This window comes from Eumetopias jubatus, unplaced genomic scaffold (genome assembly GCF_037043125.1).
Source record: "Eumetopias jubatus isolate StellerSeaLion01/CBP00866 unplaced genomic scaffold, mEumJub1_p1.0 scaffold_1, whole genome shotgun sequence".
In the NCBI taxonomy this organism is placed as follows: Eukaryota; Metazoa; Chordata; class Mammalia; order Carnivora; family Otariidae; genus Eumetopias; species Eumetopias jubatus.
The window spans coordinates 6759183-6784096 of record NW_028274807.1 but is presented as its reverse complement, the minus strand read 5'-3'; the positions used below and the strand labels follow the sequence as shown (position 1 = coordinate 6784096).

General features: G+C 44.6%; 2 protein-coding genes across 5 annotated transcripts; both read right to left on the bottom strand.

Annotated features, from left to right (window-relative positions):
* Positions 1 to 2427: 2427 nt before the first annotated feature.
* LOC148164960 (uncharacterized) lies at positions 2428 to 6287 on the bottom strand. Of its 4 annotated transcripts, none has more exons than XR_015768304.1 (3): positions 5195 to 6287; positions 4052 to 4723; positions 2428 to 3925 (listed from the first exon to the last, which is right to left on the bottom strand). XR_015768304.1 is itself a non-coding variant. In XM_088023867.1 (2 exons), exons 1-2 carry the CDS (start codon positions 4095 to 4097, stop codon positions 3375 to 3377), a joined length of 537 nt encoding a protein of 178 aa, XP_087879993.1. In that variant the 5' UTR covers positions 4098 to 6287; the 3' UTR covers positions 2428 to 3374. The 4 variants fall into 4 exon arrangements, 1 of the variants encoding a protein (XP_087879993.1); XR_015768303.1 differs by having other exon boundaries at positions 4052 to 5726; positions 5842 to 6287; XR_015768302.1 differs by having other exon boundaries at positions 4052 to 6287.
* Positions 6288 to 6592: 305 nt separating this feature from the next.
* PSMG1 (proteasome assembly chaperone 1) lies at positions 6593 to 17841 on the bottom strand. Its single transcript, XM_028095610.2, has 7 exons — positions 17688 to 17841; positions 16499 to 16605; positions 15213 to 15364; positions 13414 to 13476; positions 10251 to 10449; positions 8596 to 8732; positions 6593 to 6813 (listed from the first exon to the last, which is right to left on the bottom strand). Exons 1-7 carry the CDS (start codon positions 17819 to 17821, stop codon positions 6739 to 6741), a joined length of 867 nt encoding a protein of 288 aa, XP_027951411.1. The 5' UTR covers positions 17822 to 17841; the 3' UTR covers positions 6593 to 6738.
* Between the last annotated feature and the right edge of the window lie 7073 nt (positions 17842 to 24914).

The following is a 24914-nucleotide window of genomic DNA, read 5'->3' as shown; positions in this document are numbered from 1 at the left end:
GCCCGGAGCCGAAGGCAGACACCCAACCCACTGAGCCACCCAGGCGCCCCCCCAAAAAAATTTTTTTTACGTAAAAAGCAGAAAACCACCAAAACCCCACCACCTAAAAACAATCATGACTGAAACTTGAACAAATATTCTTCCCTTGTCTTTGTGTCTGGTTTTCGCAGTGTGACTCTGGTTTGTGTTCCTCATAGCCCCCGCACCCCGTGCCCCCCTCCAGTATCCCCTGCTTCATGCCACACTGAATGACCGTGCAGAGCTCCGAGTACAGGAGTCAAACTCCGCCCATTTCGAGTCCCAGAATGTGAGGTCTTGGTCTAAACGGAAAGATGGAGATACAAGATCCATCTGAGCTGGTCCTTCCTGTGCCGAGAGAGGAGACCGCAGGGAAGTGGACGAGGAGGGTGGGGACAGGGAGCGTAGATGTTGTTGGGGGTCCCTGCATGTGTCCCGACTTCCCAAGCCAGGGCCGGGCAGAGGCCAGCACGACAGATCGCCTGGATCACAGGGCAACGGGAACCTTCCCTAGGAAGGGCCCAGCAAAATGCCCAACCCCAGAATTTTACCAGACACAAACTACAAAAGAAACAGTGGACCCCTCCAACATCAGGGCAGAAGAGATGCCCCTCTGCAGTGTTGGAAAGCTGCCTTGAAACAGCCCTCATCGTCCCCAGAGCATTCTACTGCTGCATGCTCTGGACCTGGGGCTGAGGTGGCCCCAAGAGAACAGAGAACAGGGGTCAAGAAGAAGCCTGTGTCCGCAGACACCAGCGGAAGAAGCTGGGACAGGTCGTCTTGGTGCGACACCTTCCTGAGACCCAGGTCGGTGCCCAACGTGGAGACACATCCCAGGGAAAGGGCTCTCCTGAACTAAGGAAGATCTAGTTCCTGTCGCGGGTGGAATGTAGGCCCAAAAGAGAAATGGGAGACCCACTACAGAAAAGTAAAGACTTGAGACACCTGGGTGGCTCAGTTGGTTAAGCATCTGCCTTCAGCTCAGGTCATGATCCCAGGGTCTTGGGATCCCTGCTCAGGAGGGAGACTGCTTCTCCCTCTGCCTGCTACTCCCCCTGCTTTGTGCTCTCTCTCTCTCTCTCTCTCTCTCTCTGACAAATAAATAAAATCTTGTAGATAGGCAGAAAGATGACAGATGATAGATAGATAGATGATAGATAAAGACTTGTATGGCCACTCTCAGGTTTGGGCATGGAGTGCACTCACTAGTCATATAGAGACATATAGACATATAGATAATAAGCTCTTTTTCAATGGCGCATGTTCCAGTATTTTGCTCTGATTTCTACTCACTGAGAAATTCACGATAATCATGCACCGCTGTGGCTAAAATCCCATTTGCCAATTGTGGGAATGCCCTCACTTTTGTCCTGTTTCTGCTAAGAGGCAGGCGTCTGGCTTTGGGGCCCTAACTCTTACCTGCCAAGGATTCATACCTGTGCGAGGCACACATTCAAGGCAACATCCTCCAGGGCTGACTCTCAACCCTCTCATCTTCACCCCTGCCCAGGGAGTTGCCCCCAAATCCTGACAGAGCATCGCCCCCACCCTTCGAGCCCGTCCACACAGATGGCTCGGGTGCTGGGGGGACAGGTACACGTGCTGTCTGGCTCTGTGGAGATCAGAGGCAGAACAGACAGCTACCAGCTGAGCAGGTAGGAGCAACTTTTGAAAAAGGCAGCACGTGGCTGAGTTTTTAAAGAGCGGGGAGGTAAGATTGGGAAAGACCAATTAATCTGGACTAAGTAGGAGCCTGAATGGGCATCGGATATTCGGAGTTTATCTGACAGACAACAGGAGTGGCGGGGCTCCCCGTTCCCGTGGCGAGTGCCCTTTGGCCGCAGGGTGAGAGGGAGGGGAAGGGGGACACGGGGGGCACCGAGGCTGGCGCTAAAACAGGCTTCTGCGGAACTGCGGGCCTGACGGAGGCACCCAGGAGTAGCGGGACCTGGTGCACTGGGACGCTGCATAATGCCCCCACAGAGACGGGTGTTCTAGGAGCCCCAGAGCCCAGATGACAAGAGATGGGAAGATGGCTTCAGCTCCTTGTTCAGCAGCACCGAAAGAAGGTTCTAGAACATGGGCGAAGCAAGCATGTTTGTCGAACATGGGAATAGAACATCCTAGGGAGAGAAAGAGAATGAATGAAGGTTTAATCAAAAACCTAAGCAGATCATGAGTCAAAAGCAGAAATGCTTTTGTAGTTATAACATCTAAAAATGTTTAAATAAAAAGGACCTCGTATCTTAAAAGTCCAAAGATTTCTGTGAACTTGCAGTAATAACTGCATGGCCTTTTATCCCTTCCTCAAGATACCTTTAAAGTTCACTGCAGCAATGAGGATTCAACGTAAATCATTCTGTTTCCTTTGAAATAAATACACTCTGAGCTATTTTGGTATGGGTCATGTTTAATATTGGTTTCACAATGTGTAGACACGAATACACGAACAATCTCACATTTAATATTACGAGATTGAGCAGACGGCCAAGTTATTAATATGTGGTTTCAATCCAGCACTCTGGCCTTTTGAGAACATGAGGCGGAATTTCTGAGTCATCGCCAGCAAGGCTCATGGTCTGGCAGCCACATGGCAACCCAAAACACAGGTTGTTTTGTTATAAACATCAAAGGCCCACATTTGACCCAGTGGAGACCCCAGGGTTCAGAGTAACGCAGATCCATGTGGGTCTGAGTCCAGCCGCGAGGCCTCGGGGTGCCCATGGACCTCGCCACAGGCCTGCAGCTCCCGGACGGGGCAGGCCAGGGTGTCCGTTCATTCTGAGGCCTCTGCCCAGGCCCCGTATCTCTCGAAGTTGGAGGCATTCTGGGACTGGAGAGAGAACCCTCGCCTCTTTGGGGACAAGTCCAGAAGGCGGCGGGGACCAGGCGTGTCTTGGCTGGGCCTGCTGTCGGGCCTGTGGGCCAGGCCTAGCAGGTCATGCCGTCTGGATTCTGACTCCATGCCCTGGGACGGCCGCCCTGGCGCTTCAGCAGCTCCTGGCCGGGCCTCACCGGGCTCAGCCAGAGGAGCTAACATTCCCAGAAGACACTTCCAAATACCATTTTGCATCTAGAGCACAGTTCCGCCGCCAGTTCTCGGATTTCTGGTATGTTCCCCTCAACTAAGCGCCCACTGAGATCCTCTGCCCGGCAGCTTTCTGTGCAGTGGCCCACACGGCCTGCAATTTCCTTGCCAGCGTGACTTCCCTCAGGGACTTAGGCCCTGCTCTCCTAGCCTCCTGCCCACAGCACGAAACAGGTTCCAGACAGAAACTCGAACTCGGACGAGGAGAGCCGGGTGTGGGGCCGAGTGCACACTGCCCCCAGAAGCCTGACATGGAACAGACCCCAGCTCAGCGGCTCCGCCCGATGTCAGTCTGCTCTGTGCCCAGGGCCACCTGCTGGGACTTGAGATGTGGAGCTGCTGAGGCAGGGAACTTGGTTCTTTCGGGCCAGTCCTGTCCCTGGCAGGCTGAGCCATCTTTGGTCATGGGCTTTCCGGTCTTCTGGATGGTTCCAGCCGTGAGGCCCTGGAACCTTGCATTCCCCAGCCTCGGGTGGGCAGTTTTGCAGGGAACGCTGAGCCCGGTGCAGCAGAGCTGGGCTGAAATCCACCCCTCACCGGGGTCTGACCCTGTGGGACTCAAGCTCCTTAGCGCCCTCGTTTGTAGAACAGGCTCTTCCTCGGCCTGTTTCAAGGACGGTGTCAGATGACAACCATAAAGCTGTCTAGGCAACATCAAGTAAGGCATAGTCCTCTGCTCTGTGGTCAATCGCAGTAGCTCCTTTCCAGGATGCAGTCCGGGCTGCAGGGGACTAACAGCATCTCCAAATGGCAACGAGGCTGGAGAAGGGAGAGCGAGGGCTAGTTCACACATCCGGTCCTCTTCCTGAACAAGCGAAACTGACATTCACAGAGTAAGTACACTGGCCCGGCTTCCGTGGAAACCCTCCCCTTGCACGCCCTCCCCCAGATCTGTTGTAGTGAAACCAGACGGCACAGGTACACTTGCAGGCAGCTCGGGCTCACCTTTGCCAGATGCGTTAACGACAGTCAAAACGATGTTGAACTCCATCTGCTCCTTTCCTTTCCCCAAACACTAATGGAGAGTGCCATTGCCTGGGATTTTCACTAGACAAAGCAGAATTTGCAGAGAACGGGGGAGCCAAGGCTCCAGGTATGGCCATGATGGAGTTTATTCCAGCAGCTTCAGAGTTAAGTAGGCCACCAGAAAGAGGCCGCTGCTACTTCACCTTCAAAAATGTCAGGGGTGGCCTTGTTGAACGTGAGGGTGGAGAACAGACTGGATACCCAGTGCCTGTTCTGAAGTCGGGTAATTAAGTCAAGAAGCCACACAGCAGGGGCGGGTAGGGTGGGCTCCTGCCCAGGCCTCCCCTGAGCTCTTCTGGAGAGCGACTCGCCTGGGGAGCCCCAGGGGCACCTTGCAGACTGCTTCCTCCCCGCCTCCCCAAACGAGCAGGACTCCAGGCAGCCTCAGTGCAGATCCTCTCTCACCATCACCCCTGCACAACCCTCCTCTCTGCGTCTCTCTCCAGCCCAAACCAAGATCTCCAGACTTGCATACGGTTCACAAATGAGTGTCCATCGGCATTAAAGAGACGTCAGCATTGTAGGTACCCACTTGTGTTCGTTCCGATTACTTTTCTCCAGAGACCACCGCCATTCAAATGGGCGACTTATCTGCATGAATATAATTATAGATTCTATGCCGCTAAATAATTACTGATGTTACTGGAAATGAACCTCAGTGCAAAGTAAGGAACATAAAACACACTCAACCAACCCGCCACACTGATAAACCCAACCACTAAGCATCTCCCCCAGCAACTCCACTCCTGGCCTTGATATCGCCAAGAATCATGGTTCTCGAATGTGGCATGGAGTGTTGAGAAGGAACGGGGGACAGTGCCTGCCGGTCACACCTTCCTGGCTGCACCGTGAAGTCGGGGTCCCTGGGGTGGGCGTACACAGGGGTGTGCAAGTGGAGGACCCTCTCCTGTTCATCGAAAGCGTTTTTCTATTTTTATACTTACAACCACCCAACCACATAAACAGGTCGATTCTTCCTCACTAAACAGATGAAAAATGGAACCTGAGGGAAGAAACACTTCCTGCACACTTACACTAATTCATTAATTTTCCTTTACCTACCTGCAGTTTAGAGATGAGGAAACTGGGACTCCGGGGGCCACCAGGCCTGTAAGGGTCAGCCTGAGAGCTGCTGTTTTCCAAGGTTACTCTTCCTCTGTGACCAACTAACCCCCATGGCGAAAGAAGGCTCTAGCTCCAGACTGGACCCCAAAGTCACCACAGGGCTCTGCAAACACATTTCTGAATGGATGCAGACATTTCTCCAACAAGAATGCTTCAATTTCTATCATCAAAGTGTGTTCACGCGCGCCCTGCCCAAGACTTCCGACGCTCAAGAAAGGGAGTGCAGAGTGTCCTCAACCCACCTACGAACACTGTCAAGAACAGTAAGCAAAGGTAAGCAAAACGGAATCTAGAAGATACGACTAGATACGAGTACGTTGTCTCCATCTGTAATATATAGGTGGGTGGGGGATGGGCTACATGGGGGATGGGCGTTAAGGAAGGCACTTGTGGTAAGCACTGAAGAGTTGTATGTAAATGATGAACCACTGACCTCTACTCCTGAGACCAATAGTGAACTGCATGCCAACTAGAATTGAAATAAAATAATAGTAATAATAAATCTGTAATATACAAATGATTCCACAACTTATAATAAAGCAGCATTTCTCAACTTCACCACTGTAAAATTTATTTTCACTGACCGAGTGCAGTGTGTGGTTTTCTGTAGCAGGGTGGCTACTTCAAGCTCATGACTCATGTCACATTCCAGCGACAACAGGTCTGCCATAGCCGAGCCTGTACCTCCAGCACAGTTAACCCTGCACCAGGGCCCAGAGAAGTCTGCACGAAGAGCCTGCCTGGCAGATATTACTGAAAAGTGATGAAATACACATTTCTTTTTATTTCATTTTGAGCAAACATATAACTTTGTTACCTGATCAATTTTTACCCACACAAAAAACCTGAAGAACCCATAAAATACAAACTTTTCACATATTAAGAATCACCAACAGGGACACCTGGGTGGCTCAGTCGGTTAAGCGTCATAGAATCTATAATTATATTCATGCAGACCTTCGGCTCAGGTCATGATCCAGGGGCCTGGGATCGAGCCCCGGGGTCGGGATCCCTGCTCCCTGCTCGGTGGGGAGCCTGCTTCTCCCCCTCCCTCCACCCCTCCCTTTCTCCTCCGGCTCGTAGCTCTATCTCTTATAAATAAAATAATAATCACCAACAAATAACTTTCAAGTATCACACAGAACTGCTGCACTAAAGTAACTCTGCTTACATATTACTAAAACCTGTATTATCTGTAGGTTTTTAAAAAAACTTTAACTATATTAGTATAAAATATTCAAATAAAACAATACTCCCACCTAGTGGATGAAGAAAAACATCTGGCTTATTTCAGTTGTCAAGAGTACCACCATCAAAAAGGAAACAAAACTATAATGAATTTAAATTAAGTTTATTCTGTTTGTATACCTGTAAAACACCCCCTTGGGGGAAAAAACAAAACAAAACAAAACAAAACCATACACACTGCTCCCCTTGAAGGAATGGATGGGTAAGAACACTTTACAAAACGATCTTTGGAATCATGTATAAATGTTGCTCTGAATCTCATTTGTTGTCAGCAATTTCTTCAGTATGTCTGTGCTCTGGGGAATATTCTGGAAGAGGAGAAGAAAGTCATCAGTTCGGTGGGACGGAGAACACAGTCAGAAACAACGGAGACACTCCAACCCCTGCACTCTCAGGCCGTACACAGAACGGCACGCAGAGGGAACAGGCCCTGCCCTGAATCTCTTCCGGGAGGTGGCACACCGGGGCACCTACCTCAGCGCTTCAGGACATCGAAGTGTTTAAGGAGGTGAAACATCTAAGCCTGTCCTCCCCTTGCCCAAAACTCTCCGGGGATGCCTCACGGCCTCCACGGCCCTTCCGAGACCTCTGGCGGGAGGTGACCCTCCAGGCCGGCCTCTCCCCCACGGGGGCGCTCGGCTCTGAGCCCGCCCACGTCCGCGCTCCCCGCTGCCACCTCTCCTCAGATGGCCCTCGGCCCACCGCGGCGGGCCCGCGACGGGGACGGGGCGCTCTCCTCCGCCCGGCTGGCACGGCAGTGGTGTGAGCCGCCGCCAGGCCGTGGCGCTCACATGGCTCAAGAGAAGTCCACGTCGGTGGCCGCACGCCCCCCCCTCAGATCAACAGAGACTGTGAGTGAACTCAGGACGGCCATGTCTGCTCCCGTCTGAGAGACGAGCGCGCTCCTCAAACTCCGTTAACGTTTACAGGAAGAAATGAACAGCTTAGGACAAGGTATCTCAATTTCCCCTTCAAAGAATACTCCTAAAAGCTGCAGGTGGACTTCGACTCCACACGACGATTTCCAGTCCCCGGAACGCGTGCGGCGCGCCGTGCCGCCCCGGAACAGAACAGCCGTTAACCACAGAAGCACACCCCACGAGCAGTACGTCCCCCGAGAGCGACGCGACCGATGAAACAACTCAGCTGCTCAGAAAGCTTGTCCGTGACTCCAGCTACTGTGAAATCATGCTTGAATTACACGAATTTAATTTTAAGTTCTACTCTTACTAATTCACCAAATGGCTGGGAATGCATTCTCCTGTATGCCAGGTACCTGATGACCTGGGGTTACCCAAATGGAAAAAAGGGGTCCATTCCCACGGAGCTGACCATCTAGCAAGCAAACTAATTTAATGAGACAAGTGCAATGAGCTAACTCCAACAGAACTTGCCAGAAAAGGTGTCTTAACACCAATGGTCGTTCTACAATAGAACAGGACTCCCACTGTGGAACGCTGTTGTTGTCTCTTCCCTGTGGGAGAGAAGTTCTTACCCAGGGCGCATGCCCTCTCAGCAAATCTCTTAGGGAAAAGACAGGAGCTCCTAAACCCACCTGAAATCACAGGCAAAACTTTTTGTGTACATGTTCCAATGACTTTTTCTGGTGAAAGAGCCCAGGGACACACGGACACACACACACACACACACACACACACACGGAGAGCAGGAAACGGGTTTATCTCGCCTTCACATAGCCAGTCCCATGCAAAATTAAGTGAATAAACATTGAAAATTTGATCCATGCTGTGCTCAAAAATGCCTTCTTAAATATTACAACCTTCCAAATGAATTAGTCACAGAAACTTCCTGAACAGTCAAACCACCTTTCTACACAGCCATCTGGAATTTATATCAATGCGCTGCACTGATCTACCATGAAAAAGCATGAACAAAACATTTCTCCAGTTACAGAAGTACATCTAAAAGAGAGGGTGACAATCCAATTCCAAGTGCCAGATTAGAAAGCTTTACTTTGAGAAAAAAGGATCTCTAAGCGTTCCTTAAGTTTTAAATCAGTACCATAAATTTACCATTTGTTATTAAGTTTGTTATAACTCAGGTGTTAAGTCAATGGGCTAAAACCTTACCTTAACCAAACCTTTCAAGCTTCTGGAAGAAAGGATAGGCTTAAAAGCTTCAACTGTGATTAGGTCTAACTTCATCACATCAGTAAAACACAAGTACAGAACTGCAGGAATCTTCCACACTTGACAGTAACTCAGAACTATGAATAATACAAGGAAAAAAAAACACTTAAGTCTTCTACTGTATAATTTTTAAACTAAATACCTCTAAATAACAAAGGCTACTTTTAAAAATAGTTGTCTCTGTTGCTTTCCTTAATGTGTTTACTGCCATATCAAACCACTTATGATGCGTATTTTCTTTCAAAGCCAATTTATTTTCGCTAAGTAATTTCTTGCTTTTGCAAATACTGCTTATTTTGCATTTCCTGAATATACTGAGACACATCATAAGTAACTACAAGATTAAAATTTTGCTGAATATAATACAATAAATTAGCCACTTATTCCAGTAAACTTCACATTTAAGGGGGAAAAACTTACTTATTAACAAATAACAATTATATTAGCTACTGAAAAGTAAGAAACAATCTCATCTTGATGTGATGCTAGGGTATAATTAGTAACAGTAATACAAAATAAAATATTAAAGAAACTCCAGATTCAGTATCTGGAAACTTCTATCTTGACAATTAAAACATACTTTATCAACTTTCATGCACCAACAATTTACATCTAACATCGGCTTGCATGATGTTATCACAGACCAAAAAGAACCAGAGTAACTCTGCAACCGAACAGTTAAGAACTCTGAGCTGGTCCACAATAGCCAAACTGTGGAAAGAGCCAAGATGTCCATCAACAGAAGAATGGATAAAGAAGAGTTGGTATATATACACAATGGAATATTATGCAGCCATCAAAAGGAATGAGATCTTGCCATTTGCAACGACGTGGATGGAACTGGAGAGTGTTATGCTTAGTGAAATAAGTCAATCAGAGAAAGACATGTATCATATGATCTCACTGATATGAGGAATTCTTAATCTCAGGAAACAAACTGAGTGTTACTGGAGTGGTTGGGGGTGGGAGGGATGGGGTGGCTGGGTGATAGACATTGGGGAGGGTATGTGCTACGGTGAGCGCTGTGAATTGTGCAAGACTGCTGAATCACAGATCTGTACTTCTGAAACAAATAACACAACATATTTTAAGAAAAAAGAAAAAGAAGATAACAGGAGAGGAAGAATGAAGGGGAGTAAGTCAGAGGGGGAGACGAACCATGAGAGATGATGGACTCTGAAAAACAAACTGAGGGTTCTAGAGGGGAGGAGGGTAGGGGGATGGGTTAGCCTGGTGATGGGTATTAAAGAGGGCACATTCTGCATGGAGCACTGGGTGTTATGAACAAACAATGAATCATGGACCACTACATCAAAAACTAATGATGTAATATATGGTGATTAACATAACAATAAAAAATTTAAAAAAAAACACTCTGAGCTGCTCTCACATCATAACTGTGTGTGTGTGGACAACGTTAGAACTCAAATCAAACACAACATACTAGCAAAAATAAATATTAAAGATTAACAGCAATACATTGGTATCATCATTAACGAACTACTTTAGAAAGACCTCTAATAGTCAAAGTAATAACCAATAACCAATAAAGCACTAACAAGATATGCTGTAAATGTTACAAATTTTAATACCACCTGCTGCAGGAAGATCATGTACGATATTTGGTTGTTCCAGCAGTGAACAGCATGGAGGCTCTTTGAAATTCTGTGTTTTTAGGGCTTTCAGAAAAGGAGAATGAAGGCTGCTAATAGATTCTGAAGTTTTATAGTCAGTAACATGTCGACATGTGAGAAGAGTTACTTGCATATTCTTCCTTGCACAAGAGCCAAAGACCTAAGGCAAAATTGACCTCAAATTAAAATACACACATAGTTTTGTTAAAGAACAGAAAGATTCCTCTAGCTGTTTACCTAACACCATTCACAGTAATATCCCCCCTGGAGAGGTGGTGGAAAAGAGAACACATTTGCTGTCCCCTCACCTGGGTTTGATCTTGGGTCTGTCACTTCCTGGTTTGCTGACCTTTTCTAAGTCACTTTCCTCAGCTGTGAACAGAGGACAGTCCTACCCACCTAAGGGGGCTGCAGAGTGCAGTCAATGAAGTCGGGAAGAAACGTACCCACAGCAGCTGGGCTAACACCAGGACTGGCTTCCAGCGCAAAGCAGCTGCTGGACTACGAGATCTCTTCTAATACAGACATTTCTAAGAACACCACTTTACTTGCAAGCTACATTTGGACTAGCAGAATATCAGCAAAAGGAAGTGATCCCCCTTCTCTAATCCATGTGTTGATGTATCCAAGAACACTTTAATAAAGATGTTTCTAAGCTGCAAGGTGCATTCGTAATAGTGTTGTATCACTGCAGTATTTCTTAAATGCATTTTTTAAGTTATTTTGCTTATAGGCAAGTTTTAATCACTCTAGATCTTTATTTTCCCCTAAGTGTGTATTTCATGAAGTTCCAAGGACTCTTTCCAGCTTTTAAAACCTATGGTGATGTAAACAAAACAAGCAGCTTTTTTTTTTTTTTTTTTTTAAGAAAAAAAAGTAAACTTTAGGCCACTCACCTTGTTGGGAAGTATTTTACGAAAGAAGAAAATGGCTATTTCTAATAATAACAACAGAACTACAGATTTTACACATCATTAATGATTTCTAAGGCTAATTTCATCATCTCATAGCTTTGTAAATAAACACAAAATAGTTAACATCAGCAGATACATCCCATTTAAGAAATACAACATCACTCACAAAGCCTAATTTATCAACCTCCCTACAACACCCACAGTCTGAATTCACACTTGACCACTCTGTTAGATTGTGTGTGTTTATCAGGATTTTATGGCTGACATGAACCAAACAGTAGGGGGATGCAGAGTGTCCCTAAGGAAAAAAAAATACTGATTAAAAAGTTTTTAAGTTCTGGAAAAGAAAAGTCCCATAGTACAAAAATAATAAAATATTTTTGACATAACAATCATCCTACTTAAATTAAAAAAACACAAATTGGCGTGCCTGGGTGGCTCAGTTGGTTAAGCATCTTCCTTCGGCTCGGGTCATGAAACCAGGGTCCTAGGATAGAGCCCTACATCGGGCTCCCTGCTCAGCGGGGAGTCTGCTTCTCCCTCTCCCTCTGCTGCTCCCCTTGCTTGTGCACTCTCTCTCTCAAATAAATAAAATCTTTATTTTTTTTTTTTAAAGAGAGAGAGATCTGTTCCTTCGGGGACACAGGGCTCAATCCCAGGACCCTGGATCATGACCTGAGCCAAAGGCAGACGCTTAGCTAAGCCACCCAGATGCCCCTAAATAAAATCTTTAAACACAAACAAAAATTAACACAACAGTTTCCCACCCTTCAAGACCTGAGGAAAGCTAAAATAATACAGTAGAAAAATACACATCAGTACATAACACAAAATCACATATATGATTGTGAGAAGGGCCACAGACCTTCTTGAATAACTCCTCATTTAATAAGATGTATTTAATAACTTTTAATAAATGTTTCCAAGTATGCCAACCTGGTTTAAAACAGGTGTACACCAAATTTATTTCTAGTTAATTTAATTTTAATACCTAAACAAAAATATACCTAAGATTTAAGCTCAAATGTTGCTAAGATATATATTTGAGACCTACTTCATTTAAAAATAATATGCAACTGGGGCGCCTGGGTGGCTCAGATGGTTAAGCGTCTGCCTTTGCCTGACTTCAGCTCAGGCTGTGATCTCCAGGTCCTGGGATCAAGCCCCACGTCGGACTCCCGGCTCCTCAGGGAGTCTGCTTCTCCCTCTGCCTACCCCCCTGCTCATGCTCTCCGTCTCTCTCTCAAATGAATAAACAAAAAATCTTTCTTTTAATTTTTTTTTAAAGATTTTTATTTATTTATTGAGAGAGAGAGAATGGTAGAGAGAGACCATGAGAGGGAAGAAGGTCAGAGGGAGAAGCAGACTCCCTGCTGAGCAGGGAGCTCGATGCGGGACTCGATCCTGGGACTCCAGGATCATGACCTGAGCCAAAGGCAGTCGCTTAAAAAATCTTAAAAAAATAATATGCAACTGCCAAAATTATGATTATTCTCTAAAATTCCTAAATTCTTCACTGAAAACTATGTTTTATTGGGCACATAACATGCACAATTTTCCGACAAAATGAAGCCTCAATTAAGCCATCCTAATTCTAAGACAAATGGCCATAATATTTTGGAATCTGGAGCAAGTAGCAGCCAAGTGCCAACCCCCTGAATGCAGCTCGCACCTGTTTCCTGCCTCGCAACCCCAAGCCATCACCAGCCTGCATGATCAGCACTGTCATTTTGCACCTGTGGCCATGACCCTGTTCTGTTTCATGCGAGTAGCTTGTTTTTCGTTCAAACATAACAATACAGCAGCCGGGAAGAATCCAACTGTTTTATGCTTCTATGACCTATAATCTTCAGCACATTTGTTAAATGAGTTATTTTATTCTTTATATTCTGTAACAAATTCCTAGGATATTTTTAAGAAAAAAACAGGGGCACCTGGGTGGCTCAGTCAGTTAAGCATCTGCCTTCAGCTCAGGTCATGATCTCAGGGTCCTGGGACTGAGCCCTGCGTTGGGCTCTCCACTCAGCGGGAAGTCTGCTTCTCCCTCTCACTCTCCCTCTGTGCTCTCTCTCTCAAATAAATAAGCAAATAATTTAAAAAGAAAAAAAAAAACCAAATACTTCCCTGCTTCGGTATTTGGCTGTGTAGGCTCAAGTGTTAAGACATGGAACCCTTAAAAAAAGGAGCTCACCAGTCTTCATTTCTCTTACCTTTTCCAGCCACTGATACTGCTGATCTTCAGCAACATAGCAACTGCACTGACAGAGGAGGACCTGGAAAATCCCATTCCAAGTTTTTTGTCAGGTCAAAGGAATTTTACACACACTCTGAACTACCCCCATATACGCATCATGCGAATCCTAATAGAACCTTTAGGTAACACCTGTTTTCTGAATTTGCTATTGGCTTATTTATTTATCTTTAAAACTTAAGAATCAAACCACTACTGGCAGTTAACATAAGAATGAAGTACACGTTAATGGAGTGACCACAAGAGTTTGCACAGGAGACACTGAATCTACTACCAGTAAATGCTACCAGAATCTTCTTTATGACACAGGAATGACACCAGACCTGCTGCCCTCCTGGAGGTCACACACCAGGAAGATCAAACGCAAAATAAATGTAAACACTATAAAACATAAGCATTATACAAACTCTAGGTGCTAGCAGAGTGAATGTCAGCTGGACAGCATCTCAGCCCAAATGGCACTGTGAAACGGTACTGATGCCTCTGAAGACGGTAGTATTTTAGAAACCAAGTTCCAACCCATATGCTCAAAGTGAAATAATTTGTAATGCCACGATGCCATAAAAGGTTGGATTCCTGATTATTAATGCTCATGGAGTGGTATTATCCACAGAACTCAACAATGTCTTCTATTAAAACATTGCCAGAAATGCTAACACTTAATTAACCAAAGGAGGCACAGAAGAGAAAAAAGGTACATGCGGATGGAGAACAAGAAAAAGACAGGACATGTAATTAACTACACACGTAAGTTGTGCATCATCAAGAGATATCTAACTAAGAAGTGGTACGACTAGAAGAGGTGACAGAAATTTCTCCTACTGAACCTTCACAATCTATTCTAAAGTACAATCTTTCCAACTAAAGATCAGATCAAAAACATGATTAGTTTCATTATCTCCTATAAATGCTGGATGTGCATAAAAATCCTTATGCAAACTTAAATAACTTTGGATTACATGTTAAAAAAAAACTAGAAGTATTAAAAAAATCAAACTTTACAGTTTACAAGGCTAACATTTGGTCCTTACCTTTTGAAATAAGCCCCATTATAATATTAGGGACTTAGTGGCTTCTTCCATTGCTTGAACCCCTGCACTGGCCCATGTTCAAGAGCTCAGCAGCTGGAGAATGCTACTGTCAGACAAGCAGGTGCAGAGACACAGCACCTGCCTGGCCACCTTATCTTCCTGACCCTCAACTTGCCCACTATGCTGTGTTCTCGGAATGGACCCAAGATTAGGATTCGAACAAACAGGACACAAGGAATCACTGCACATCAGCTACAGAATGACTTTCAGGACGTAACAAATCAGGTTAGGGTAAAAGCTCAAGGTCAAGAGAATTATGCTCAGAATGCATAAAGCATTCATTTGTTCAACAAACATTACCTGAGTTTCTAGCACATACTAGCATTTGTTAAATCCTGGGTATCCTGCCACAAAGGAGAACTCCCTGCTTTCACAGAGTGAACACATTTTTGCACATTGAGAGTTACCAGCTGAAATAATTTTTTGAATGAGAGCAAGGTGTGAATGTCTACTGTGTATGGCTTTTTTCTAACAAAGTTATTTCAGAATTTCCTAGAACTTTATCAACACACTGTGTATGCCACACTAATATTTATATAAATAACAGCACTGTCTGCAGGCACAATTCGTCAGCCCAAAAGTAGATATAAAGGAACATGAAATTCACACGAACACTAAATGAATGATGCCTAAACAGGTCTCTCTGAAGCATCCAAGTCCCACGTACCGAGGGACTCGATTTCAGATGATAAAACACACAAAAGGCCTCTGCAGGGGACAGATGTGTTTTGTCCGTTGTTCTACACCATTCATTCCAGAGTTTAGCACAGCCAACTTCTTCCCAGACTCCTGAATTCATAACAAATGACGACAAAAACGCTGTGAAAAACAATTCACATCAGTTAGTGCCTGGTTCTGCAAGCTGCATTTTCTACAATCAAAAATGATTTCAAGTTATTCTAGAATTTGAGAACTACAAGAGCCAATAAGACCGCTGACCTTATCCCTAAATTTTGCAGAAAAGGAAACTGAGGCCTCAAGAAGTTAAAGGCCATGGCCTAAGTATAGTTGGTATCGAGGCAGGAACTGAGAACCCAGGTTTACTGCCGGGCTTTACTGCACTCTCACAAGGCAACACTTGCGGGAAAATTATAGGCCAGGAGAACTTTATATAAATGAGTCAACAGTTATTTACCATGTACTTACTATGTCCTGCAAGCAAGGGCTACCTGATAGGGCAAGGGATCGGCTTCACTGGAGATCCCAAATGCTCGCCCCCAGAGCCTGTGCACCAGCTAAAATCACACAGGTTTGTGTACCTGCTCGTGTACGCTGTCCTAGCTGAACTCTGTGCTGTTCTCACGTTAACCTATCAAATGGAGTCATATATGTACAGACCTTCAAACGTGAGTGCTCAAAAATGTTAGCGACCATCACTATTATTTTTAGAGCTCTCATCCTGTTCTCAAAGGAGGCTGTTAATTCAAAAACATTTAAGAACCACTGGCCATGTACACATGCCACCTCTGTTCCACCAAGTCTGGTCCAAACAGGCCCAGGAGTCTGAGGAAATGTGGATACCTGAACACACTATAAACCCAGTTCCTGGAATTTACAAGTTCCTGAACCGAAGCACACTTCCTTTAAATCTTATTTTTTTAAAGTTTATCAAAAAGATGGTATCACATGAGCAAGCACAGATTTTACTCAGATACAAATTTACTCTGCTATGACTTTTTCTAAAAAAGTAACAAACATTTGAAGTATGAGGGAAAGAAATAAGTAACAAGAGATTTTGGTTTTTTTCTTTTAAAATTTTTTATTTAAATTCAATTAATTAACATATAGTGTATTATTAGTTTCAGAGGTAGAGTTCAGTGATTCATCAGTTGCATAGAACACCCAGTGCTCAGTACATCACGTGCCCTCCTTAATGCCCATCACCCAGTTACCCCATCCCCCCACCCACCTCCCTCAGATTTTGTTCTTTCAATCTAACACATTTCTACTCACCTACTGCATTATTTCCTATAGCAATTATGAATTTGGAGCAAGGATATTTTTCCAGCAGAGAAACTTCCAAAGATGTTTTTGTCTGTCTTCGGAAGAGCCGCACCTCCCTAACACAAGAAACAAAAGACAAAACTAAAGCAACTTAAGTATAATTAGTACTGTATTATGAGAAAAAGGATACTAGAGGCATGATTTTGTAATAAGCAATATGCAGGCTTTAATTTCATAAAGAATGTAATTATCATCTAAAGGAAACAACAGATTCAGGCAACAATAACTAACAGATAAAACCATCCGATGCGAAATTCCTGGAGAACTCCACAACGGAGACCAAGCTGCCCACCTGACCCACTGACCAATCTTAGCATCTCCCAAAGTGGCACAAATGGGTACAGTGTGCGGTAAGAAATGGCAGGTACCACCTTCCTGCCAGCAAAATACTGAACTTGCATCTGACCACGCCTCCAAAAGGAACGTCCATCTAGAGAATGCTGGTAAGGGAGACACAGGTTAAACCAGACAGATTTAAGGGTTTGGGACACACAGGTTAAACCAGACAGATTTAAGGGTTTGGGACACCCTAGAGAACAACGAATCTCAGCAGGGGTGAGAAGGGGCTGCTCTAAATGACAGGCAGCTCTAGAGTCAGGAAGTCGAAAGGACTCTGATTTACACAAACCTCATGTTTGAGACTCCTGAATAAGTCTGGACACGCCTGGCTACTAAATGGTATCAAAAATCGTTAATTTTGTTAGCATGATAATAGCATACACAAGAAAATGCCTACACCGTTTGAGGTGCATTCTGAAACATGGAGCGGTGAAAGGCCGCGGTCACTCGGACTCAGACGTGGTGGCGGATAAAATACATGCGGCGAAATCGTCACACCTGCTGAATTTACTGGGTACGGGTGAGGGGTCGTTTTACTATTTTCTCCAATCTCTTTTTAAAGAGACGCATTATCCACCTGCGACCGACACCGAGGCTAACGGAAGAGCGGGGCGGAGGATAAAGGGGCTTTAAGAGAGCGGTCTTACGCCCACGAAGCAGGCACACGAGGCCCGCCAGAGAATCCGTTATGAGTGCGCAGGACGGCCCCCAAGTCCCCGCAAAGGAAGCCCTGGCGGCACCCTCGCCACCGAGGCCGCAGCAGGCCAGCGCCAGCCCGCCCCCGCCGACCGGACCTCACCTCTTCCGAGCCAGCTGCCGCCGGACCTCCCTGTCCTCGGCCGTCTCCCTCCTCCCCTCTTCCTCCTCCTCCTGGTCCTCCGTCCCTGCCCGGCACGGGGCCTTCACCACCTCACCGAAGAACGTGGCCGCCATGGTATCCCCGCCCCCGTCCCGGCCGGACAGCGGCGCCCCAGCACGGCGCATGCGCGCCCCGCCCCCAGCCGCGCACCGCCACGCCCCCTGCACCGCCCCCGCGCCCCTAAGCACCGCCCTCACGCCACGCCCCCGCGCACGCGCCCCGGGCCCCTGCGGCCGCGCCAATCCCGAGCGTCTTGTCCCGGAGCCTGAGCCCGCGGGGACACCGAGAGGTCGGATGACGGCGGGCTAGAGAGGCAATCGCGGGGCGGGGTCCGGAGCGTCCCGTCCCGGCCGGGGACGCACGGAGGAGAGGAGCGGCGCTCGGCTGCCGGCTCCCGGGAGAAACCAGCCCCGCTCCCCTGCCTTCCTTCACCCGGCATCCGTTCCCCTTCTCCGGCGGGGCGGGGCGGGAGGGGGCCCGTGCTGCGGGCGGAGGGCGGGAAGAAACACAGCGCTTCGTGGTGGTATAAATGCGACTTTTACTCTGGCCATAAGAATTCACATTTCAAAAGCTGATGACTGTCAAGCCGATCTGAAAGAGTTTATGAGAATGCAAAAATAGTTACTTCTTTTTTAAAACGTGGCCGTTTCCCATACAAAATTTATTCTCGCCTTAAATAGCCTTTCATTACTAAGCAAGTATGCACGTGTTCCCGAATCGGTTCTCTTCGTTAGAACGCGCTGGAAGACCGAGTTCGCGGAGCCCTGGGAGCAGACGGGAGGGAGAGCGGTGCCAGGTTAAAGGGCGATGTCCGGTATTGCCGTGAAACGTCAAAATCCGCTCACCTACGTTTACTCGTACTGAAAATAGAGGACACTGCTTACATTTTGGAACACTGCCGATAAATACCTACAAGGTGCTACCTTGGGGTCAGGCAGAACCTCTTGAGGTATTAAAAAGAATCTCAGAAAGCTGCTACGAATACTTTAAGCTGTGGAGAAGTATCAACAGAAGCATGTACATTAAGTCCGTTTTCGCAGTTTCACATATTACTGCAAAATGAAAATTTGGGTTTTGAAGCAAAATTTGAACATTTAAGTATAAACAGTATGACCAAATTGCCGTGCAGTGAGAGCTTGGGAAACTTGGCCAGTAGTTAGCAAGATTACCAACTGTGATATTTTTATGCTACACTGATACTCCTGGGTTGTCTTACAGAATGACTGAACTGCAGAATAAAAAGGATGTTTGGCTATCACTTTGTCTTAGTCCTTTTGTCGAATAAAGTAACTTGTCATTTTTACCATAAAATTTACCACGATTTGATTTCACAATTACATTATGAAGAAATCATTTCTAGAAAGTTGATTAAAATTATGAGTAGGGTAATGATAATACATTTGGCCCGTGATTTAAATTCTGCGTACATTTCAGAGAGTTTTACAATAATGTTAAGTTTTAAACAAATGCTTATTTCATGCAGTTACAATAAATTTAGGCCAAGCACTTCAAAAAAAGGCAAATAGATGTTCAATTTAAATACTAAACCAGCAGAGATTCCGTTATGAAAGAAGGCTGGTGACACCTCCTCAAGTACTGACGGAAATTAACACCATCACTGAACCTAAATTCAGAACAAGTTCTTTGATTACATTGAAATTGACAAGAAATTTTGCATAAAAGAGTCTTAACTGAGACTTAAATATTTTCATTTTATGGTATTTGTTGAGAATATAACAGCCCCAATGAGAAATTTCTATAAAATTAAGGGTAAATATGGGAGTGGAAATAGGTTTAAACATTCCATTAGCAATCAAAAATCAAACCCCCATGCGCCTAAAAATATTAGCAGTTTATTAGGAATTCTTCCTTTTCTCACCTGTACTAGTAACAAGATACTGGTATCAGTATTTCAGATGAAAGTATACTATAAACAGAGTAAAGGACACAGACTCTGTAGGTTAGAAATATTCTGGCTTATGCTAAGGAAAAAAAAAAATGACAAAAAGCCTTTTTTTTTAAGCAGACATGCAACCACAAACAAACTTCTCAAGTAATCTAGACACTTGGGTCTATCTGTATAACCAAAATATATGCATTACATTAGTCTTTTAATGAAAAAGGAATAGAAACACTTAGTTTTCTGTATTTTACTTTTTCAGATTTACACATGCAAATCATATATTAATATTCAGATATTTTTTAAAGATTTTTTTTACTATTTATTTATTTGACAGAGAGAGCAGGGAGAGCAGGAGAGGGAGAAGCAGGCTCCCCGCTGAGCAGGGAGCCCGATGTGGGGCTCAGTCCTAGGACCCTGGGATCATGACCCGAGCCGAAGGCAGACACCCAACCGACTGAGCCACCTGAAGGGGTCTTCACAGATATTTTTAAATGGGAAAACAATTTGCTTCTAACAATTCATTTTTCCAATAGCATGTCACTATGTCAAAAAGATTCAACAGTGCATTCATTTAATCTGGTGATCTTAATTTCAACAAATACCTGTTAACAAATTAAACCTCACTGCAAAGAATTCTATTAGTATTGAGATCAGATTTTCTAATCCTAGCAAAGGCCACAATGGAAGAGCCCACACATGCTGTCGTTAAAAGTTTGTTGTGATGAGATTGTAATTAATTTGCTCGAAGTGTACATAAAGCACTAATTTTTAAGGTGTTGTAGAGAAACATAAGAGAATGTCACTGTATCACCCAAAAATATGACTGTTTTGATCTTCATCTATACCTTTTATCTTCTAACTGGTTAAAACTAAGACCTTGCCCCATAATGAGGCACATTTTGGCATCTCTGTAAATGCTGTTATGTGCAAGTAAAAATGAGGAAAAGGAGTTGTGATAGTCACATTCATAGCCTTCATAGAAAAATATATATTCCCTGAATTAGTCATATCAAGTGGTCACCATTCAGTATGAATTCCAGTATTATAAACAATAAGACATTAATGGATTTTCCCTAATCGCCTGTTTCCCACACTCTGTTTCAGAACTCGATTATCAACATCCCCATCATTGAATCCCCAGGTCCTTCTAGTTTAAGTTGTTTTTGACTTTTGAGGTTGCAAATTCTAGCTCAAAAGGCAAATGGGCTCAGTGGCACTTCTCTTGAAATGTGCCTACTTTTTTTCCCCTCTTACTGCAGTAATGACACACCGTAGCCGTGCTGGTCTGAACCCTTAAAATTAGCATCAGGTTGCAATTTTGACTTTTTTTTTTTTCAGTCCTTAAAGTTTTTGCTACAGACCCTGTACACTTCCCATTATTTTTTTCCTCTAAGGAATCAAGAGATTTCCTGAAGGCTCTTCCTTTCTGAAAAGGAACAATCTTAGGACAGGCCACTTGTCTCCTCCCTCCACCTCTCAGTAGTGGGTGTCTATACCAGGGCTCACTGGAAGGAAGGCTTCCTCCCACTGTGACCCGCTGGATTATGGCTTTTAGAAAAATCCCCAAAAAGGTGCCAACAAGGGATTAACTTTAGAGCTCGGAGCAGAATGCAACTGCCGGTTTACTTGTGGCCCCTGATCCCACTTATACATTCCCATAGTCACTATTGTGCTTTTGCCTTCCAGGATCTGAACCGCCTGAAAGAAAGCGTTTTGCTATTAATACCTTCTAGCTCTTTTTCACTGTCAGAATTTATGGTGGTATCATCCTCTTTATAAACACTCAGTCATTTTTTTCTTAGCCACATCAGAAGCATTTCGATGCGGCAGCTTTCTGCTGCTCTTCCTAATCCAGACATTTTCTGGTCCTGAAATCGTTTCCTTGAGATTACTCATTATTTTTATTTTATTTGCAGACGCAGCAGCACATCTGCAGAGAACTTTCTCAGGCACCATGTTTGCTTTCAGAGTTTCACTAGGCATTTGCACTGCAGCCTTCTGATTATGCATACATGTTCTCATTTTTGTACTGGGTTCTCTGTCTCTAGGAACAGATTCTGAAAAACGAGTGAAAGTTCATGTAAATGCAAAAACCTTGTAACACAGGATTTTACTACTACTTACAATTCCTCAGTAACACATTCCTAAACAATAAACTTAAAAAAGTTATTCACATGGCTAAATAAGTAAAAAACTCAAGCGATTCTCATCAGGGATACTACATGTTCTTGACCTTGATAGAACCTCCCATTTCCTTATCAACAAAAGGAAGTCTTGAGCAGTATGCCACCTGGCATACTTTCTAATCTGCAAGGACAACTGCCACTTAGCACAGGACCAGACTTGTGAGAATGTATCTTCAGCATCATAAAGCACTAAATTCTTGGTATCATTTCAGATATTCTCGGTTGAACTACTTTAGGATATTCAATAGGAGTTCTGAAATAATGTTCCTAGAACCTCCAGGAGAAGGCAGTGCCATCGTGACTCTGTGGACGCGGCATCAGCTCTGCCTCAAGAAGGTCCTGGGAGTTTGAATTCCAACACCTTTAGTCAAAACAAACAAGAACCAGTAGAGAAGAAGGAACTGCCTATTCATTTTGTCTAACTAAAATATGGTTTTAATCCTAGATCCATTTTTCAAATATTTGAGCATTTTTACGTAACTGGAATTATTAAATCCTGGTTTCATTATCATTTGAATAACAATTTTCTGAGCTAGGTATATAGGCCGGGCATCCAGAGGATCAGGACAAAGAATCTAAAACAAACTAATTCTATACATGTTAACTCTAGGTGCTGTAAGAATGAAGAGGTGCAGGGGGGCCGTAAGAACACAGTCGCAGGGCAAGGAAAGCTTCCTTTGAGGAGCGTTATTGTAGCTGAGAGCTAGGAACTGTGGAGGGATCCACCGAGCAGGACTGGAAGTACTCTGGAGAGGCAATCTTCCAAGTGTGGCCTGAGATCATCCCAGTTGTGCTGAGGAGCCCCATGATGCTGTGCCCACTCCTCCACGTTTACCAGCTTAGGTGGGCTCAAGTCAGTTTTATTCTGCCAATGTCTCAAAGCCAGATTTTCAAATTTCAAATACAGGATTAATTAATGCACTCCTAGGCTTTTTGAAAGTTCACATAACGTCACTTCGCTTTTACAAAAGATCTACCTGGTTTTGCTAACTGAAATAGAAGAGGATTTCACATTTATTTAAAAAAAAAAAAAAAGAAGCACCAGGGTGGCTCAGTTGGTTAAGCGTCTGCCTTCGGCTCAGGTCATGATCCCAGCGTCCTGGGATCAAGTCCCGCATCGGGCTCCCTGCTCCACGAGGCAAGTGCTTCTCCCTCTCCCTCTGCCTGCCGCTCCCCCTGCTTGGGCTTCCTCAAATAATAAAATCTTAAAAAAAAAAAAAAAAAAGGCGGGGTGGGGGGCAAAAAGCGCAAATAGTGCTTGGTGTTGGTCTCGCCGAGAGCCTCTACAGAGGCAGCACACACCTTGAGCCTCAAGGGCAGCCCACCAAGCTCCTCCCTCTGCTGCCAGAGTTCTTGAACTGTCTGAGCTTCTGGGCTTGATCTACACTGATTTTTATGCATCCATTAGTAAGACAGGTCCTAAGGTATCAGAGAAGCCTGAGAGATGATTTTTCAGAGTCTGCAAATGCCCTCAATTTTTTCCATATATATTATTGGTAGTTGCGTCTTTGCTTTATCCCATTTGGGCTTATGAAAAGTTTCACAGGAACGCCCTACTTTGAGATAGCAGGCAAAACCTGTTATTTCTTGATAAAAATGCACCTGAACTTCTGCCGCTAAAGTTAGGACTTACCTGTTGGCAATCTAGCCTTGCAGCCATTAAGTCAAGCTATCTAAAACTTTTAAAGGTACACAAGCCTTGCTGGAGGGTGAGTTTGTGGGACCCCACCTCGTGTGCATTCAGCAGTTGGTAAGAACAGGCTAGAGACCACTGAAATACTCACACTCCCCATCTGGACTCTCTCTCCCACTCTATCCCTTTCACCACTAAGGATGAGAAAATAAGGACTCATTTTTGTCAGCTCTCAAGTAATGCTATTATTTTATTGCAGTGAAACTCCCAACCACCCAACCTTCCTAGTTCTTCCTTTAGGAACGGAGAGGTTTGCCCTTCTGCCACCAAGCACAAATGACCACAGGTGAAAATGGGGTTCTGTTGATTGACAGGTTCATTAATAGAATGAGAACTGAGGAAAAGTCTTCTGCTCTCAAAATGAAAGCCCTTCAGATTTTACCCTCAGTCTGTGAAACTCACTTCATAGATGTGCTTGTGCTTTCTCCGATACCTGTTAGAGTTCTCCCAGAAGAGGTTAGAACTACTGTACTAAAAGCAACTCCCCCAAAATGCATCAGTCCCTTTTGCCAATTACGTGACTTGTATACTTTTCCAGTGAAATTCTATTTCTAAAGGTAACATGGTTTGTTCAGTGTTAAGTCCCCAGGCATTGCAAAAATGGCATTTTCAACGGCTAAGTTCATCATCACGGACTGCTGGGCAGCACAGCCTCCCCTGCCTGGCCGGGCTCTGTGCGGTCACTCCCACAAGCAGCAGAGACCATGAGAAAGCGCGTGGCCTACAGTGTTTTCAGAAGGGCCTTTTCTCAGGAATGTTTAAAATTACCAACTAATGTGTCTGCAAAGCAATCCTAGATCCAAAGTGAATCTTCAGCACATTAAATCAATGTTAGGCAAATACTAGAATGTGAATAGGCTACAACAAACGTTCTTGTAAATATATAACAAAATTAAGGTGAAATCTGGCCTACGCAGGATGAAGACAACCAGCATCGCTCAACTACTTCCATTTGCATGTTGAAACCACACTAAAAGTAGATAACCAGTTCATTCCCAACAACATAATCAGTTGATAGTACAGATAAAAACCTAGCACGACTAAACACTTCTGTGGCACAAAAGGACTTAAGTGGCAGCAACTAATTCCTTTTTGATATACTGATGAAATTTAGGAGCCCAGTAAATACAAGCTCATTTTAATAAATGCTTATTTGTAATCCAAAATAAGGGGAAACAAGATTCTACAAAAGAAACTCTAAGTAGGCTTTTTAAAAAGTACTTTAAGAAAATCTGCACTTCAAATATGTAACTGTTGGGGGTGGATAACGGAGTCAGTTCTACTGCGTACAGCCACTCCAACTTGATGAAGCTGTAACTCTATAGTCTTAGGCCTACAACGGGAACGTCACAGAATAAAGAGGCAAGCACTCAGGAAGACAGAAG

Bases quoted from the DNA above. Each gene is read 5' to 3' on its own strand.
- PSMG1 (XM_028095610.2), bottom strand. From the start codon at position 17,821: ATGGCGGCCACGTTCTTCGGTGAGGTGGTGAAGGCCCCGTGCCGGGCA. The intron at 15,365-16,498 runs GTGAGTAGAAAT...TGTTTTTCACAG, and splicing joins TATAGGAAATAATGCAGTAG to CGTTTTTGTCGTCATTTGTT. The intron at 13,477-15,212 runs GTACGTGGGACT...GGGATTTTCCAG, and splicing joins ATCTGAAATCGAGTCCCTCG to GTCCTCCTCTGTCAGTGCAG.
- LOC148164960 (XM_088023867.1), bottom strand. From the start codon at position 4,097: ATGGAGTTCAACATCGTTTTGACTGTCGTTAACGCATCTGGCAAAG. The intron at 3,866-4,051 runs GTGAGCCCGAGC...TCCCTTCTCCAG, and splicing joins CGTTAACGCATCTGGCAAAG to CCTCGTTGCCATTTGGAGAT.